Below are 19,502 nucleotides of genomic sequence, written 5' to 3' on the forward strand. Positions count from 1 at the left end.
TGCAGCAGAGAACTTATGACTTCCACGGTCCTGAACAGGAGGTTTCAAAATCAGCTCACCAAAGTCTCCAATTATAAACAGGCTGCTCAGCTCGTTGTGGGCCAACTGGCATCAAAGACAGGTCACGGGCTCCCAGGCACAGAAGAAAATGCCAAACCCAGTCAAAACTGGGAAAAAGCTCATTGGGGTTCCCAGAACCAGCACACAGGGGGGAAAAGGCCTGGCCTCCCCTGTTGGTCGGTCATCTCTGTAGGACCCACAAATCAACCACTGAGACTCATTTTAGAGAAGCAAGTGTTGATAAGCTGATTTTATTCAGCCTATGGCTTGGGAAATCTGGAGCTGAGCCTTGAAAACAGACTGGTCTTTATCAAACTGGCAAATGCCTTTCCCTGAGACATAACGAAGAAAGAGTGCTATGCAGAAATATATAGCGAATATTATCCACTCTCAACTTTACCGGGATTTACTACTGCAGGATTGTATACTATGAAGTGGGAAGGAACTCCTAGCTTTTTTTCTGTTTTTTTTTTTCTGGTTTTTTTTTTTTTTTTCAAATACACTCTTAAAGTCCTTTTGATGCTTGGTAACCTCCTGACTTCATAGAAGTTATCTGTTATAAGTTACCAACTAACTGTTTTCTAACCCCACTTGTGGTACAAAGTCAAATTCCAATTAAAAATGAAACCATGAGAGGGACAGCAATTAAATGGAGAAAATGAAAATAAGGACCAAAATAGCAGACTTTGGCCATTTATCAATTTTATTGTTTGAAGTAGCTTCCCTTCCAGAGCACTGCCTAATTTGGAAGTGGTGCTACAAAAATCAGTCAGTGTTCGGTACAACTGTTTCAGAGTCAGAACAGAAAGAAAAGAAAATGAGGCAGATGAGGCCAGAGGGAGTGATCTTTAAACTCTAACAGTTCCAGAATTGGTTACTAATGACACATCTTACAGAAGAGGATTATACTACTGTAACCAATCAGAACTTGAGTTTATAATAAGATAATGCATATGCATTTGAATGTTGTTTGGTATTAAGCCATTGTTAAACCAATATAAACTATTGCCTAAAACTGAAGATTCTGATATTTTAAGTATCAGATACCAGTTTTCTTAGTAATACATAGCCATTGGGAAAATTATCTCATTTAAAAGACCTTACAAGAAATGTTCAACATTTATATCAATGACAACACCAGGCGTCATATATTTAAGGCCTCCATTTTCCAATTTTTCTCAGTATTGCAATATCTTGACATTTCTTTCAAAAGCAAGACATGATATGACTGTTTATGAAACATGCTGAAGTTTATAAGATCTTATACAATAAGCAAAATACTACTTTAAGACTTTCTTGCTTGTAATGCAGCATCAGATGCAGTAGATTGTGGCACAAACAGCATTATATGATATAGTTTGGTAGCATACTTATTTATACAATACAAGAAAAATTCTGGGAAATGGTCATTATCTTATCACATTTATTTTCATTGCTGTGCATTGTGGGGAACTGTAAATCTGAGACAAACTATACACTGGTTAAAAACACTGGAGAGCACATTTAAAATGAGAAAAATGTGGAGTGGTTTTGCAGAGTCTTTCCATTTGCAGAAGCCATGAGCCTTACTTAAATTTTTTTCCAGATTAAATTAAAATTAAAACAGTAACTATGGATTGATGGGAACACTGTCCATCACTGCTAGTGCAAATATAAACTGACACAGCTTCACTGAGAAATATTATGGCCATTTTCATTAAAAAATCTTAAAAATGTGTACACCTTTTGACCTATCACTCTGTAAATGGAAAACAACATAGCAATATTCATTAAGGACCTTAAAAATATTCTTACTGTTTATACAATTGAACATCCCCCCCCAAAAAAAACTCCAAATAATCTAATGAAAAAAATGGGCAGAAGACATGAATAGACAGTTCACCAAAAAAGACCTACAGATGGCCAACAGACACATGAAAAGATGCTCAACACCATTCATCATCAGGGAAATGCAAATCAAAATCACAATGGTATTATTATCTCAAAGTGTCAGAATGCCTGAAATCAAAAACACAATAAACAACAAGCGTTGGCGAGGATGTGGAGAAAAAGGAATCCTCTTCACTACTGGTGAGGATGCAAACTGGTGTAGCCACTGTGGAAGACAGTATGGAGGTTCCTCAAAAATTTAAAAATAGAACTACCCTACAAATCCAGTAATCCCACTACTGGGTATTTTCCCAAAGAATACAAAAACATTAATTCAAAGGGATATGTGCACCCCTATGTTTACTGACGCATTATTTACAATAGATAAATGATGGAAGTATCCATCGATAGATGAATGGTTAAAGAAGATAGATAGATAGATATAAAGAGATATATACATACATATGCACACATACACAATGGAATATTATTCAGCCACAGAAAAGAATGAAATCTTGCCATTTGCAACAATGTGGATGGAGCTAGAAAGTATTATGCTAAGCAAAATAAGTAAGAGAAAGACAAAAATACCATATGACTTCACTCATACGTGGAATTTAAGAAACAAAACAAATGAACAAAGAAAAAAGAGACAAACTAAGAAACCGATTCTTAACTATATGGAACAAACTGATGGTGGGGAGGGGGAGGGGTGAAACAGGTGAAGGGAGTTAAGAGTACACTTATCTTGATGGGCATTGAGTAATATATGGAATTATTGAATCACTATATTATATGCCTAAAACTAATATAACACCATATGATGACTATACCGGAATTAAAATAAAAACCTTAATAAAAATTTTAAAATTATGCATACTGTTTAAACTAGTATCCCCACTTCTAGAAATCTGTCTTAAGAAAATAATCAGAGAAAAGTTTAAAGACAAAAACAGACATTTATCTCAGTGTTAGTTATATTATTTATGTTAGGTATAAAGTAGAAACATTCCAAATGCCCAATAAGGAAGTAATTGTTAAATAAATTAGAGTACAGGACTTCAAAACAATAGACTATCGCAGAGCCAATAAACATCATGATCTTAATGAAGAGAAAAAATAAAACCAGTAAGTGAAATAATGAATCAAAAGCTACATAAATTCAAAATGTTTACTTTAAAATCATAATTCTTTTCATCTAAAAATAGTTGTAAAAGACTGAAAAGTAGCATATTAAAATTTTAACAATGGGCAGTGATTTGAATGTTGTTCTTTATACTTTTTCAAATTTACTACCATGAGCATATATTATTTCCATAATCAGGCAAAGAACTTCAGACATTCCAGTGCATACCTTATGATGGCTTTGACTGCAAATCTGACCACTGTAGAGAGCAGGAACAGTGGGGTGACCAGGATATGAAAGAGAGACAGTGAAGCAAAGGCCTCTGCAGGTTTTAGATTGTTCCCGCTAGCATACGCGTGGGTAACAAACGTCTGTGCAAAGAAAGAAGTTTTTTAGAGAAAGTTGGAGAAAGTTTCACAAATGCTTACATTCAATTTTAGAAACGTAACATATTCTGCTACCCCAATATGTCCATTGCAAATATGAAAACAATTGCTTTATCCTAATTACTCCTGAGGAAAAATAATACTTGTTATTGGTAGAGTACATAATGGTTTACATGCCATCTTAGCAAAAAACTTGTGAGAAAGGCAGAATAGATTCTATTTATAGATTAGGAAACTGACTTCTGTCAAATTACTGAGTAGGGGGAGTAACTGTGAAATGAACCTAGGGTTCTTAACAACCAGTCAGGTTCTTTCCAAGCAATACTAAATTTTCTAAGAGCAAACTAAGATATTCCATTGCTTTAGGGTCCCTATTGTGTATCTTTACTAAAATTGCCAACATTAGTGTTTGATGCAGATGTATTTACATTTCTAAATGAAATACGAGTTCCCAGGTTTGTCCTTTTAGTCTGAAATATAATGTAATCTTCTGGTTGTTGATCTAGCATGATTCTGATGTAAGAATGTCTGGGAACCAGGTTGTGGAGATTAGAACAGTTTAGGTCTCAACTACTGTTAATTTTGCTCCCCAGGGCACATTTGGCAATGTCTAGGGAGTGTTAATGGTCTCTAACTGGTAGAAGCCAGGGATGCTGCTACCCATCCTCAGGCAGAGGAAAGGCCCTAACAACAAAGACTTATCTGGGCCAAAAAGTTCATAGTGTCACAGTTGAGAAACCCTGGATTAGAACTATTACGATGGGGACTGTAAAGAGAAAACTGGCAGAGGTGAAGTAATATATATTACCACCCACACATTCCTGCTCATGAATCATTTCTAAACACTGACTCTGTTCCATGTTCAAAAGCAAGAGAAAGTTTCTTACAGCAAGAACAGCTGCTATGGGGATTGCTGCGTTCATGAAGACTGTGGAGAGAAATCGAATATATTAGGTTCGTTCAACTATGAAACATTTTCAGTAACTTTAATGCATCATCTATTATTACTTTAACTTCCCTTGAAGACAGAGAGGACCAAGTGCTTTTTGTCTGGAGTCCACAAACGTTTCCCTGTTGGTATTTCCTTGTTTGCAGGTGTATGAGCTCCCCCCACATGAGTCTTAATCAGAAAATATTTTCTATTACTGAAAAGCTGTTTTTAATAAATTGTTATAAGCCGCAAAATTCAGATAAAATGCTCCTTTAGTGGTGCAAATTATTAGACTTTAACAAATGTGCATTCTTGAAGTATTCTCTGTCCGTATTTCACGTGGTCCACTAAACTAACTTAAATGTATGAAAATTAAGCTATTACACTGATAAAAAAAAGAATTTGACACCACTTCACATTCTGCCTCCAAAAGTGGTATTTATTTTCACGTATAGACCTTTTGCTTAACCAAACAACTCCATATCCTGAGCCCTCCGCTAGTTTAAATGTCTCTCCAGAAACATATTGCACTAATACTTGATACACAGGATATGCATAACTGAAACAAAAACTCATAATTTAGGCTAAAATACTAGTATTTGGAGGTCACAGTAAAATTACAAAGTCAAATTGATAATTTGTAGTTATATTTTTTATAAACCATAGAAGTTTAGGGGCTGGGGGCTAAAAGATTAAGTGAATTACTAACAGAGTGAGAGCTAGAACCTAGTTTTCTTGACATGAAGGACAGAATCTACCCACAAATAAATCATCATCAGTCCTCATGATCCACTCTCATGAACTACCCTGACCGCTGAACACAGAATCAGATTGTGATTTTGCAGGTCCAGATGTGGCTTGGTTATCAAATCCAAATTCTTGTATAATACTGGGAATCCAAACACTGCTCTGAGTTTTATAACAGCACAGATGACGAGCCACATTTCTGCCTCCATCTTGTTTCTCAGGCTACTGTCACCCTGTTCTCTAAGTGTATTTCTTTCTTTTCCCCTCATCATTGTTTATAATTCATTTTACAGTCCGCATCTTTGAATAAGTAATCCCCCCTTAATGAGGAAGAGCAAGAACAACTGCTATTTGATTGAAAAAAACATTTATACAGCAATCTGCACCGGGTACATGTAGCAGGTACCCTTCCTATGCCATTACAAAGATGAGAATGAGAAGCTCCAGGTCACACAGTAGGGATTCAAACCAATGAAGACTGCTTGCCACCACCTTGCTCTGCTGCTGACAAGTCACCATCCTTGAGGTATGATAAAAGAGTGCTTTACATAGTTCTCATATTTAATGATTACAACTACCACACACAATAATAAGAAAGCAGCTTAGGTGCTTAGGGTATTACTTAGGTGAGTAACATGCAAGATTCCAAACTAGGAGGTGATAGAGCTTGGATTTAAACTCAGATCTATTAAAGAGAAAAAAATTTAATACTGTCTTTTCGTCTTTTACCAATGGATTAAATCCATAAATAGCACATGACCATTTGGCAATGGAGACTGGGAAATTAATAGAATTTCTCTTCCCTTCAGATATTATCTCGACTGGCAAGAACACTGATTCACAAAAGCTGGATCTTCTGTTCTACTAGTGAGTGTTCTGTTTAACTGCTTTTCAATATTTTCAGATACCACTGATTGAGCACTTTTATGTTTCAGGTACTGTTCTAAACACTTTATCCACATTATCTTATTTAATTCCCCAAGATCCTCTTAATACTTCCCAGCTTCTTGATGAGAAAACTGAGATTTTACCAAAGACTGACCAAGGCTGTAGAGCTGCCAACTTGCTGAGGCAGTCTTTCATTTCAGGTCAGTTTGCCCTGTAAGACCCAACAGTAACCACTTTGTTAGACAGTTGACTTCCTTCTTTCATTATTTTTGTCTTCTTACGATGCTCTACAAATACTATTTATAAAATGTTTTTAACAGTTACTGAACAGTGTCACATTCACTGCCTCATTTGATTCTCACAATATACCTGTGATAAGGATTTATTATTATTACACCATTTAAAAAAATTTTTAATGTTTATTTTTAAGAAAGAGAGAGAGAGACAGACAGACAGAGTGCGAGTGGGGGTAGGGCAAAGACAGAGGGAAACACAGAATCTAAAGCAGGCTCTGAGCTGTCAGCACAGAACCCAATGTGGGGCTCAAACCCACTAATCAGTGAGATCATGACCTGAGCTGAAGTCGGACACTTAACAGACTGAGACACCCAGGCGCTCCTACACCAATTTTTAGATGAGGAAACTGAGGGATGGAGGTTGGTGAGCACCAGACCATTTGCCAGGTGATTGGTATGAGGTAATGAGTATGAAGCACTTGACCTCGTGCCTGGAATAGAATCAACAACTCAGTCAACATGTACAGCATTCATTATTTTAATCTTTACTACAGTCCTACATGGTACGTATTATTATCATCTCACTGTCCAGATGAAAAATATTGAGGCTTTGAAGACATAACTAACTTGGTCAAAGTCATACTGCTATGAAACGGCAGAGTTGAGATATATAGCCAGTTCTATGCATCAACCATAGTTCAAGCTCCTAATCACCAAGAACACTGTATTTAACCATATCATAAAACTTGGGGGTGCCTGCGTAGCTCAGTCGGTTAAGCACCTGTCTCTTGGTTTCAGCTCAGGTCATGATCTCACAGTTTGTGAGTTTGAGCCCCATGTCGGGCTCTGGTTAACAGCATGGAATCTGCTTGGAATATTCTCTCTCTCTGCCCCCTCCCACTTGTGCTCTCTCTGTCTCTCTCAAAATAAATAAACTTAAAAAAAAACTTAAAAATGGTTCAACTGGAATTTTACACCATTGACTCAAGAATTCCTGCTGCCTATAATATACACATGCTTCTGCATTTTTACTTTCATGATCTGTTGTTTTTCTCCCCTGTGATGGCCTCTTCCGTCCTCTCCTTTTGTATCTGACATTCAAAAAACAACCCAAATCTCATGTCTGGAGACAGGCAAACTGGATTAACAACCCAACTCTGTTATTTAGTAGGTACATGATGTAAGAGAATTTCAGGTTACTTAAACTCTCTCCACTTCCATCTTTTAATATATAAAACAGAGTTAACAGTGGAATCTAAATTATTGGAATGTTGGGAGGATTAAATGGGATGATATGTATAAAGCCACTTATGCCAATAATTGGCTGGCTATCTCAATGTATTTTTATTATTGTCATTATTTTTGGCTGCAGCCATCCTTCTCATGAGTATTTCAGTCTATTGCAACAAGGAATGTATTGTCAGGGTCAGCAGCTTTGAGTACTATTATATAAACAAGTGGATATCAATCATTTCATCTTCTAGTATTTTGACACCATATTAGCAGTGGTGCAGAGCTGGAAGATAAATCTCCTTCCCATTTCATTTCTAATGCATCAGGCATTAGGGCTAGAATAAATGAGCTATATAAACCAAATATTTTCTCTAAATTTATTTCACAAAAGAAGTATTTGTAATGTCTAAGAACTAAGTTAGTTTAGAATTTGAGAGGAAACAATGTATAAATCTCCAAAACTTTAATTTGTTCAAGGTCTTGGGAACAATAGAGATAAGCAAAACTGACACATAAACCAAATCAAATGTTGGTGGTAGTAGTTCAGCTAAATTTGTAAGAAATGTACTAACATAAACGTAATTATTCTTGAGAGCACTCAGTGTCACTCTGGGGGAAAAAAAAACAATTTTTTAATTGATTGCTTTATAAAAATTAGAGTTGAAGATAAAAATGCTCCATGTTTAAAAGTTCTTGAAAATGTATTGGAAAAGAGGGTTTTATATGAATGTAATTTGGCTTCTTTTACTTGGAAGCATTGACATTTTTTTTCGTCAATTTTCAAAAATAGCATTCTAAGTATAATTTTCAAGAAAATATAATATCATAAGCTTCCAGAGATATAGGTAAGACAACTGCAGATAATTTTTGAGGATCTTTGGGGATAAGAAGGTCAATAATAATACAGTCAAATCAACTTAAATAAATAAATTTTTACTGGAAACCTATTCATCCCAACTGTAAATGGTGATGATTTCAATAACAGGTACTGTACTCATCCCATCCCATTTTACAGATGAAAAAAAAACAAGAATTTCAGATGTAAAGTAATATGACAAAAACACACATCTTATAATGAATCAAATTTAGGTCTACCTGACTCTAAGCCTATGCTAACTCTGTTCTTTAAATTTAAATAGACTCATGTGGCTAGTGGCCTACTGAACAGCACACATGTGGAAAATAAATGGGCTTCTTCTGATGAGTAGAATGTCTCAGTGATCACCACCTAAGCTGAATAGACCACATGTTTTTTGGTGGTCCTTCTCGCCATGGCAACTTACTGGAGAGTGACGTATAAAGTGCAAAGGTTTTGAGACTGGATAGTTCTTTCATTCTTGTTTCTTCTACACTTTTACAAAAGATGTGCTCCCAGGCATACAACTTTAGAAGTTTGATGCCTTTCAATATTTCGTTTGTTTTCTTCAGTCTCTCAGTAGAATAATCCTATAAAACAAAGAAATAGAAAATAATGCACGCTGCATCCAAGTGACTCAAACAGGCAGGACCATATATATAACAGACAGGGATGGACCAGATCTTGATTTCTGCCTGGCTCTGCCACTGATTATGGCTTTGAGATCCCCTGGAGAAGGGGTCAAATCCTCTGTGCTTCCACCTCCGGGTGTAAAATGAAGAGCTGAATGAAATGGCTTCCAATTTCTTTCCACCTAAAACCTCTCACGCTCCTGTTACTTTGAGTTAAATAAAAGCAGTTTCTTAAGTCTCACGTGATTTCCTTGAATAATGTCTGCAGATAGTAATTATAAACATTTATGGAAATGATACAGAGACTTCCAATGCTTCCTTCTAACATCAAACTTGTTTTATTTTCTTTTCAGCACTATCACTCATACTTAGAAGAAGAGAAAACAATGAATGTAAGAAAAGTTAGTTTGCTTCTTATTTGGGAATGTCAGGGTTGTGTATGCTCACACTGTGTGTGTTCACATTGTGTCTTCATAATACACTTTGTGAAACCAAGGCTATTCCCTTTAACTTTGAGAGATTTCCACATACTTCTTCATAAGCTCTTGTTTAAGGCCAAAATTAGATTTACTGATTACTAACAGTTTGGGTTGAGTGTAAAGAGATTTTTAGCAGTTACAAGAGCCACAATTTACTCAACCATTGCAATTTCCACCACCACCAAATACTAGAATTTCTAGTAAGGTACATTATGACCTATGAACTATCAAAAGGAGCAGTGCAAGTGGCCAAAAGGCAGATAGGAGGGAGCAAAAGTAGCAAATGGCTTGGTTTTTATTCACCTTCTGGTCTCTACAGGGTCTTAGATGCCTATGACATGATTGTTACATGAGTAAATGAGTACAGTATGACCAGCTAAATGAAAGACGGATGTTTGAGGAAAGTCCTGTCTTCACTTTGTGCTCCTCTTCCTCACCTCTCTGTATTCATGTCCTAAAGTAAAGACGGGTAGATGGCTCAGACGGAAATAATGAGTAACGTCACCAGAAGCAGCAGAAAAATGGTGATGAAAACCACCTGCATGACATGCAACTTGCTTGTCACAGTAGAAACCAACTTGGGCAACAATTCCATCAGTGGCAGCATTCCTATATTTTACGTCTGATTTATAGGCAGCCTTGCTCATATTTAATCAAACTTTACTTCTGAACATGCTGTCAACAATTTTATTATTTACAAATATTTCTTTAAAAGAAGCCAATTCTTGCTCAAATGAAATGATTTCATGGAAAACTGAAGCCAGAAGGGGTCAATAATTGGGCTTTTTCTTGCTTGCCAAGTTGACCATGAGCATACTCGGCCAGAGCAGCTGCCTGAAATACTTTAGTGTAACTCTGTAGATCATCACGTGATTTGCTTCAATTCTAGGGATATTTCACTTCAGAAGCAATAAACCTGATGCTTTATTTATTCTTTGATCCAATTCTCCCATGTCAATAATTAACATGCAGGGGGTTCAAAATGGATGTAGATACATTCTCTAGACCAATGATCTAGAAGAAGTTCAAAGCCTCATCACCTCATGGCACTTAAAACCATCAAGAATTGTGATTCTGGCATTTTGAGTTTAAGATCATCAAGTCATACATTTCAAATCCACTTTTAAAAAGTGCACTTGCGGGGCACCGGGGTGGCTCAGCTGGGTAAGTGTCTGCTCAGTTCATGATCTCATGGTTCGTGGGTTTGAGCCCTGCCCCTGATTTTGCACTGACAGTATGGAGCTTGCTTCAGATTCTGTCTCCCTGTCTCTCTATTCCCCTCCCCCACTCGTGCTCTCCCTCTCTCTCTCTCTCAAATAAATATAAACATTTAAAAGAAAAGTGTTTTAAACATAAATACTTAAAATAAAAATATAATACACATTTGCTGCCTAAGAATTGAAATGAAACATAATAATTTCCAAATTATTCTGAGTGGCATGTATTAATTTCCTATTATTTTGAAAATGAGACAGCTTACTAGATTTTCCTAGTAAAGTTTCCAAAAGATGTTAACTTACAAGAGTGCTCTTCTGAGCCTCTGCCAATTTTGTTGCAATGAAGTACTGAATGGGTGCCAGAAGCACAATGACAGCTGCCCCAACCAATGCGCTTGATCCAAGTAAATTATAGAGCAGAATCACTCCCATTATGATCTAGAAAGGAAAACATATGGAAAAGGGAAAATGAACAGGGGCATGGCCACTGCAGCATGAAAGGCAATACATTTTGGTGAAAGCATAGGATTTCTTAATTCTTAATTAATTAACTAATACATATACGTGGAAGTCAACTCAACTATGAACAGCTAGGTTTTACTATGATTTATTTGGGGAAAGCTAAGGAGTCAGAATTTGTTGTTAGGATGATGTTCTGTGCAACTGGTGTCAAACCAATTTGCTGCATGAAGTTACAGACTGGTCCTGTGATGCTTCCGACCTTTGAAGGCAGTCTTCACATTTTTAAAAGGACAAGAAATGTTTCTTGAAAATGTTACCACCCACCGTAACTTTGATATTCCACGTTTTCATGGAATTGTACCAACTTTTCCAGGTGAGAAGGATGGAAAGCAGGAGGTGACATCATAATGTGAGTACTGGATGGTTGTTTGCAGACTAAAGGAATAATCTGAACTCCTCACATCCTCAATGATCCCAGAAGTCACTTGATGACATGAAACCTAGGCTCAACTAAAACTGTGGAGAAGCTAAAGGTGGCACCCCATCATACCTCACTTCCCTTTTAAAATTTATTTCCCTTGGGCGCCGGGGTGGCTCAGTTGCGTAAGCGACAGACTCTTGGTTTCAGCTAAGGTCATGATCTCAGGGTTTCGTGGGTTTGAGCCCCACATTGGGCTCTGAGCTGGCAGTGCAGAGTCTGCTTGGGATTCTCTCTCTCCTTCTCTCCCTGCCCCTCCCCTGCATGCACTGTCTCTGTCTCTCTCAAAATAAATAAGTAAACTTTAAAAAAATTAAAAAAAAATATTTCCGAAAAGCCAGGGCTGACCCACGTAAGCCAACCCTCTCAGGTTTGTTACTTTCTTCTTCTTCTTCCTTTAAAATTTAGGATTTGACCCTTCAGTCTTCTCTCTTTGCTTTTCCCCCACAATAGCTCAGATTATCATGGCTAAAAATGTCAACTAATGAACTATATTCATGCAGTTAAAGCATTTAACTTTTGAGTGTATGCCAATGGTAACAGCTTAATAGTGGCCGTTTGGAGGCAAGCGCACATATTTACTGCCTAACCAATTAGGCTTTTTATGAATTCCAATCAAAATGAAAGTTTCCTTAACGTCACTCATGATGCAATCATTCAGAGGCAGCCTTTAAATTGTACCACATAGGAGGCTACTTACTTGACTTGTATATAAGTACATTTTGATAAAATGAGACCGAGCAGACTTTATATCCTACTTTGTGTCAAGCACTGCACATGATACACACTTTTGTTTGACTTGGATTTCCATTTAGAACTAAAAAGGTGGGGCGCTTGTGTGGCTCAGTCACTTTAGTGGCCAACTCTTGATTTCGGCTCAGGTCATGATCTCAGGGTTCATGGGTTTGAGCCCCACATGGAGCTCTGTGCTCACAGTGCAGAGCCTGTTTTGTATCCTCTGTCTCCCTCTCCCTGCCCCTCCCCTGCTCATGCTTGTTCTCTCTCAAAAATAAATAAGCATTCACAAAAAACAATTTTTTAAAGATAAAACTAAAAAGGCAAACAATACATTTAAAAACTAGCATATCTTCTTTATTATTGCATGCATTTTAATAAACATGGTACACAGGGACATAAGTGACAGACTGGATCAAATAAGATCTACAGTTGGGGCACCTGGGTGGCTCAGTCGGTTAAGCATCTGATTCTTGATTTTGGCCCAGGTCATGATCTCATGGTTTGTGATTTTTAGCCCTGCATTGAACTCGGCACTGACAACACAGAGCCTGCTTTGGATTCTCTCTCTCTCCCTCTCTCTCCGCCCCTCCCCTGCTCTCTCTCTTTCAAAATAAATAAACTTAAAAAAATAAGACCTACAGTTTAAGCTCCATCTACAGGATGCAAAACTCAAGGTAAACATATTCAGCATCACACAGAGGAAAGAGCTAAAAACATATCTTTTGCTATTTTGACCCAATTAGGGGGAAAATGCATCTTTCCTAAAATACTATTTTCCATTAAAAAAATAGCTAAATAGCCCTCCAGCTTGTTAGTGTTCCTACCACCTTATAAAATTTGGCATTGTATAATACATCAGCTATTGAAACAATGGGATGGATTACAACTGTTTTACTTTAGAAATGCTATAAGAGAGTCTGTCAAAATAAAAGGGGTCAAGACTTGGCTCCATGACTTGCATGGATTTGGTCAACAATGATAACAACTAACAATTACTAAATGTCCATGAAGTACTAGGCACTGTGCTAAATGTGCTACACATACTAACTTATTTAGTCTTGATGATGCCAACAATTCTACAAGGCAGATACAGTTATCATTCCAATTTTAAAGCTAAGGAAACTAATATTTTGAGGATTTAAACACTTGTGCAAACAGGGTAGAGCAGACATTTGAACCTAAGCAGGAGAATTTCAAACCCCACTTTCTTAACATGTCAGAGCGTTTCTGAGTCTCAGTTTTCTTCTCTACAAAAAGGGTATAGGGGGCACCTGGTTGACTCAGTCGGTTAAACATCTGACTTTTTAATAATTTTTTTAATGTTTATTTTTGAGAGAGATACAGAGTGTGAGTGGGGGAGGGGCAGAGAGAGAGACAGAGACAGAGAGAGAGAGAGAGAGAGAGAGAGAGAGAGACAGAATCCGAAGGAGGCTCCAGGATCTGAGCTGTCAACACAGAGCCCAATGTGGGACTCAAACTCATGAACGGCGAGATCATGACCTGAGCTGGAGCTGGACGCTTAACCAACCGAGCCACCCAGGTGCCCCTAAACATTTGACTCTTGATTTCAACTCAGGTCATGATCTCACGGTCGTGAGATAAGGCCCCATGTCAGGTGCCATGTGGGTGTGGAACCTGCTTAAGATTCTCTCTCTTCCTCTCCCCTCTCTCTCTCTCCAAAAAAAAAAGCATAATAACATTAGCAAGTTCAAAAAGTTACCTTTTACTGAGCTAAATATTTCATACTCCTTTTGTTTTGTTTCCTCTGCAAATGAGAATATTACTTATATTGATTTACCTGAACAGGCATTGCCCATAGATTGGGACACAGGAACAAGAACCACATGAGTTGATTGGTTTCAATGGCAACCAAGTTATTGATCTGTCCCAGGGTCATCTCACCCATGGATAAATTAGATGTAGACAGCCTAAGAATTTTATTGTATATCATGGCCTGCAAAAAAAAAGTGTATTTGAAGCTCTAAACTTAATCAACATTATGTTTATTTACCACTGAAAATATTACATTTTAAAAAAATTTTTGGAAAAAAAATCCCTGTAATGATATCTTCTTCAGTCAACCACTATTTTCATTTTAGCATAGTTACTTTCAGTCTTTAGCTAAACACAAACCTAACTGGCCATATGATCAAAACATATATTTGACTTTAAACATACTGAAACAGAGATCATCAAATGAAAGATTTCAAAAGCTTTCTTAATATATTACAACAAAACTTTTTAAAATTCTGTGGGTCTACTAATTAGTTCTGTTTCTTTTATCAAGTAGCTCCTAGAAGTGTTGAAGTTGCAGTGTCAAAGTCAAACAGAAAGAGAAACAAAACTGAGACCCCTACCCTTCCTGTCATTGAATGGCATATGGCATTTTCAAGAAACAAAGATCATTCAAAGCTTGTACATACCAGCAGAGCTCCACGGAGGTTAATGCCAGTCTCTATGGTTACATAGTAGGAAGCCTGCAAAAATGTCCTTTGCAGAATAAGGGCCAAGAAAAGAAGAACTGCTAGTACATACGCATTTTCAAGAAATTCCTTTGATGAAAGGGTTTCTGAAATCTTGTCCCAAAAGAAAAAGACATAAATTAGAACTGGTCTTTTCATATACCAGGTGTACAGATCACATTTATCAAACAATACATAATTCTTAAATATAAAAACTCAATGTCTTTATAATGCAGCAGTGGAATGAGCCAAGGTAATTTTGGTTTTTCTTCATCATGTCCACAGATACAAATTCAAACTAGTTCAATGCATAAAATCCCAAATTGATCATTAAGATTGCTGGAAATGCCTGGGGCGCCTGGGTGGCGCAGTCGGTTAAGTGTCCGACTTCAGCCAGGTCACGATCTCGCGGTCCGTGAGTTCGAGCCCCGCGTCAGGCTCTGGGCTGATGGCTCAGAGCCTGGAGCCTGTTTCCAATTCTGTGTCTCCCTCTCTCTCTGCCCCTCCCCCGTTCATGCTCTGTCTCTCTCTGTCCCAAAAATAAATAAAAAACGTTGAAAAAAAAATTTAAAAAAAAAAAAAAAAGATTGCTGGAAATGCCTGATTGTAGTAAAAAGGTAAATTTTGATTTAAAAATGTACGTACATTTTCGGAAAAGATATATTTCGTCTTGAGAAGTAGTAATTGAAGATCAAAGTTAATTTAGACTGTAATTTATTTGACTTAGTCTAATATTCACATAATTTATATTAAATGATAAATGATAAATGTAATTTGGGTATTGATTTCACCCATGTTGACACTTCCAATGACAAAACACAATTTATAAAATTGTTTCAGTAGGAATATGACTGAAGTCATCATAAGGATATACAAAACTGATTGCTTTTTGTTTGGAACAATACTATGTGGTAACTTGGTTAGAAGTGAGAGAAAGGTAACACTCAAATAAGGACATCATGTCAGTTTGGGCAATACTTTTGTGGGTTAGATCCATTAAATTCTACTTCTGGTCCCTTCCTTTTCTTTCATGGGTATACATACAAATGTGTAAGTTCTTCCTTCTCAGAAAAATGTGTGATTAATATGTGTAAGGGAGAGGGATGATAGAAAAATTCTATGTGGAACTTATGGAATGCAATGAGGCTAGTAGAGACAAAACATCACAAAAGTGCATTCAATGGTGAAAATATCTGGTTCATTTTAAAATAACTGAACACTACTATATGCAAGCAAATGGGCTACACATTGTGAACACAGATATGAACAGTTCACAGTCATTCTGTTTAAAGAGCTTACCACCCAGAGAGATAAGCGTATCCATAAATAACATGCTTCCTTATAAATAGCATTTACAGCAAGTGCCAAGGTGAAATCAACAATGTGTTGGAGAGTATGAACGAGAGTCAAATTCCAACCAGAACAATCAGAAAAGCTTCACTGAAGAGATGGCATTTAATGTAGGCTTTGAAAAATGCATGAAATTTTAATAGGTGAAGAAAAAAGGGCAGGAAATCAGATTGAGAGAATAGAAAAGGAAAATTGATTCATCTAGACTAGATTTTTCTATCTGTGAAACTAGGGAAATCAATTCTTATCTTAGAAAGAAACTAGGAAGTTCATGATGAGATTTTCTTAAGAACAGAAAATAAAAGTATATTTACAACAGCAAATATATAGTATCTTATACCATATAGCCCCCCAAATATTAGCATAATATCTAATGAAAATATCATAATGCGACTTGCCCTTATCATTGTGAATCAAGGTGATGGTGTTTATAAGAAAAGAAATATGTATATAGTACAAATCGCATTGCTAACATGATTGGTCACAGGCCTCTAAAAAAATGACTCAGCCATCCCTCATGTACTCATGCATGAAAATTCTTCTAAGGGTTGCTAAAAAGATCAAAGAAAATAATCAACGTGAAATTCCTGAGCATGGCTTCTGGCACACAGTAGATACTTATCAAATGCCTGTAGGCTCTGAATCTGAGAAATAATTTTGTTGAACAGATCCATTCAATGAATACATAAATACATGATTTTCTCTACAAGGAAAATTGTTTTCTTTGTTTTAAATGCATTCAATTCTCTGTAAATAAGACTGTAAGAACTGTTCATAGAACTGCATTAATAAAAAGTAACAATTACAATAAAATCTGCCAATAATATGTTCCCCTTCAAAAGCACCACAGACTTACTCCTGTTGTGTTATTTGTCCCATTCTGGGTTTCATTCACACGCTGAACTATTCCAGAAATACAGAGAGGTCCAGCAAAACCCAGTAAATCTGCAAGATAACGGAATGTGCTACTAAGCAGAATTGGTCGCCCAAATGCTCTGTACATTGCTAGCCATATAGATGGAGTCCGGTTTGGATGATCTGCTACTTTTTTCTGAAAGAAAAAAACAGATGAACCAAAGATAAAATGACTGGAGCGGCATTTAACCTCACCAACTATGGGCAATTCCTTCTGATATTTCTGATGATATGTTAAGTTTATAAGTAAATGTTAAGGAGTCCCTTTAGTATAGTATGCATAACCCATATCCTTGCACTCTATGCAAACAGTAGCCACTGAGTATGGAATAGAATGAGGAGTAAAAAGGCCATTTTCAAAGACTTTGCCTTATTTTTAGTTGTCAAAGGATAACCCAAAATTCTTAAGGCCAAATTAATTTTTTAATTCTCTTTGGTTTGGAAAATGTATTTCTGTCATGACTATTACCAAATACGATTGTATGGAAAAGAAGATAGTAAAATACTAAGATCAAGATTATTGAAAGATTAGTCAAGATTTCTGGAGTTATTAGATCACAAGAGATCTACTACAAGCTAAAGATATTTTACTCCAGATATTTTACTACAAGCTAAACAAAACAGATCATCCTAACTTCAAGTTGTTTCTCTTTCAGGTATTTCCTGTCTCCATGAATAGTAGTCAGTACTTTTTAAAGTTGTGTTAGACTTGTGTTTCCTAGTTATTCAACAAAGAAATGCAAAATTGAAGAATGGCATATATGCTTAAGCCAACTCATGGCTTCACACATATGTTGTTGTTTGTTGAAAGGATTTTATGACCTTAATAATCATAATTAAGTCTTAGAGAGGAAGTAGATAAAGTTTTTTCACTGTGGCAAAGAAACCAAGTCAATGGAAGATAATTCAGTTGTGTCTCATATTCAATTCCTTGTTAGACGAACAATACAATTATTTTTAAAAGTTTATTAATACAAGACATTAACACACCAAGTTCAAGCTGATCTTTGTAATAAAGAGTACTAGGAACACTTAAAATATGTTTAGGCTATACTCTTAATCTTTACTTTAGCAGAGAAGTTTAAAAAATATTATGCAATACTTTTCCCAGAGGTGAAACCAAAGAGATGACTCAAGTTCATTTGTAGTAACCATTTCCTGCAATATTAATTTCATAACACACATTTTTGACACAAAACAGAGGTCATTTTCATCATTTACCATAAATGCTTTGTTGTCTTGATTTAGAACAGACAAAACTCACACCGATTCACCATACCCTACTCCTTTCCAATGTTGTTGTGAATACCAATAATTTAAATTATGATAATATTTATAGATGACTGCAATATAAAATACATCTACCACCATGTATGGTATACATGACTGTATACAATGATTATAAGACAAACTGAAAATATCTAAAAACTCTATTTAAGGTGTTTAAAGTAATTATAAATGCTCAAAGTACCAGAAGAGACCAGTTTTGACAAACATATAGGAATGGTAGACAACTTTATTTAATTCAGTTTCACAAGTTTGGAATACAGACTCCAAAATATAGTCAATAATTAATTTAAGGACTTTGGTTTCTTAAATGCGGTTATTAATGATATGATCTATTTTTACTGTTATATAACAAAATTATTGACAAGATACTTGGAAAAGCTTCATAACAACAATTCCATGAATTATTAACATTATATGGGAATAATGATCATATATACATGACCATTAAGCTTAATTCTAACTTTCCAGTTGGTTTCAGAAAAAAGACAGTGTTCCCTCTATCCCTCCTCAGGTATGAACTGGGCAACTACCACAATATAACTTTATTTCATTGGCCCTTCTGGTATATTCTCATTGGCCCAATTCACATGACTCAAAACTACTGGGAAAGACAGATGAAGAAAATCTGCTCTTCCTTAACCATAGATAGTTAAGCTTAGTGACTTTATATTTAATAGATCTATTTTCTACAATTATGGGCATGAAAAACAGATACTAAATTACCTTTTGTTCTTCATATGCATCTTTCAGGCAAACATAATTTGTTACTGCCCTCATTGCTATTGGCAATTTTCCAATTGCCTTCAGATCAATAGGCTTTTTATGAGCAGATATGATAAGCGTGTTCATCCACCAGTATGTTGCTTTTGACAATAAATTCACAAACGGTTGAAGAAATCTCACACCCAGATCTTGGAGGTCTTCAGGAGGCTTTACTTTCTGAGGATTCATGAAGAATACATATCTCTGTGGCAAGAAAAATTCCACAGAATGATAATTAACCCAATTCTTTTCCCACATATTAAAATAAAATTTTAACCTTTTCTACATTTTCATTTCAACAGGCAAAAATATTTATTTTACTAAACATTTTCATTCCTTTGGAAATATTCTTTGAAATACTTTCCTTTCACTGTGACTAGATTAA

The 19,502-nt window shown here is 36.1% G+C and overlaps 1 protein-coding gene across 6 annotated transcripts in view; it reads right to left on the reverse strand.

Annotated features, from left to right (window-relative positions):
• Nucleotides 1-19,502, reverse strand: part of ABCC9 (ATP binding cassette subfamily C member 9) — a 138,779-nt gene that overhangs the window by 94,843 nt on the left and 24,434 nt on the right. For all 6 annotated transcript variants that reach the window (XM_030321920.2, XM_030321921.1, XM_030321917.1 and 3 more), the window contains exons 8-15: nucleotides 19,079-19,321; nucleotides 17,007-17,201; nucleotides 14,762-14,914; nucleotides 14,137-14,292; nucleotides 10,964-11,098; nucleotides 8,760-8,922; nucleotides 4,329-4,369; nucleotides 3,284-3,426 (exon numbers count right to left, since the gene is read on the reverse strand). In XM_030321920.2, coding sequence (XP_030177780.1) covers nucleotides 3,284-3,426; nucleotides 4,329-4,369; nucleotides 8,760-8,922; nucleotides 10,964-11,098; nucleotides 14,137-14,292; nucleotides 14,762-14,914; nucleotides 17,007-17,201; nucleotides 19,079-19,321 — 1,229 coding nt within the window. The remainder of the gene's footprint in view (nucleotides 1-3,283; nucleotides 3,427-4,328; nucleotides 4,370-8,759; nucleotides 8,923-10,963; nucleotides 11,099-14,136; nucleotides 14,293-14,761; nucleotides 14,915-17,006; nucleotides 17,202-19,078; nucleotides 19,322-19,502) is intronic.

This window comes from Lynx canadensis, chromosome B4, assembly GCF_007474595.2.
Source record: "Lynx canadensis isolate LIC74 chromosome B4, mLynCan4.pri.v2, whole genome shotgun sequence".
NCBI lineage: Eukaryota > Metazoa > Chordata > Mammalia > Carnivora > Felidae > Lynx > Lynx canadensis.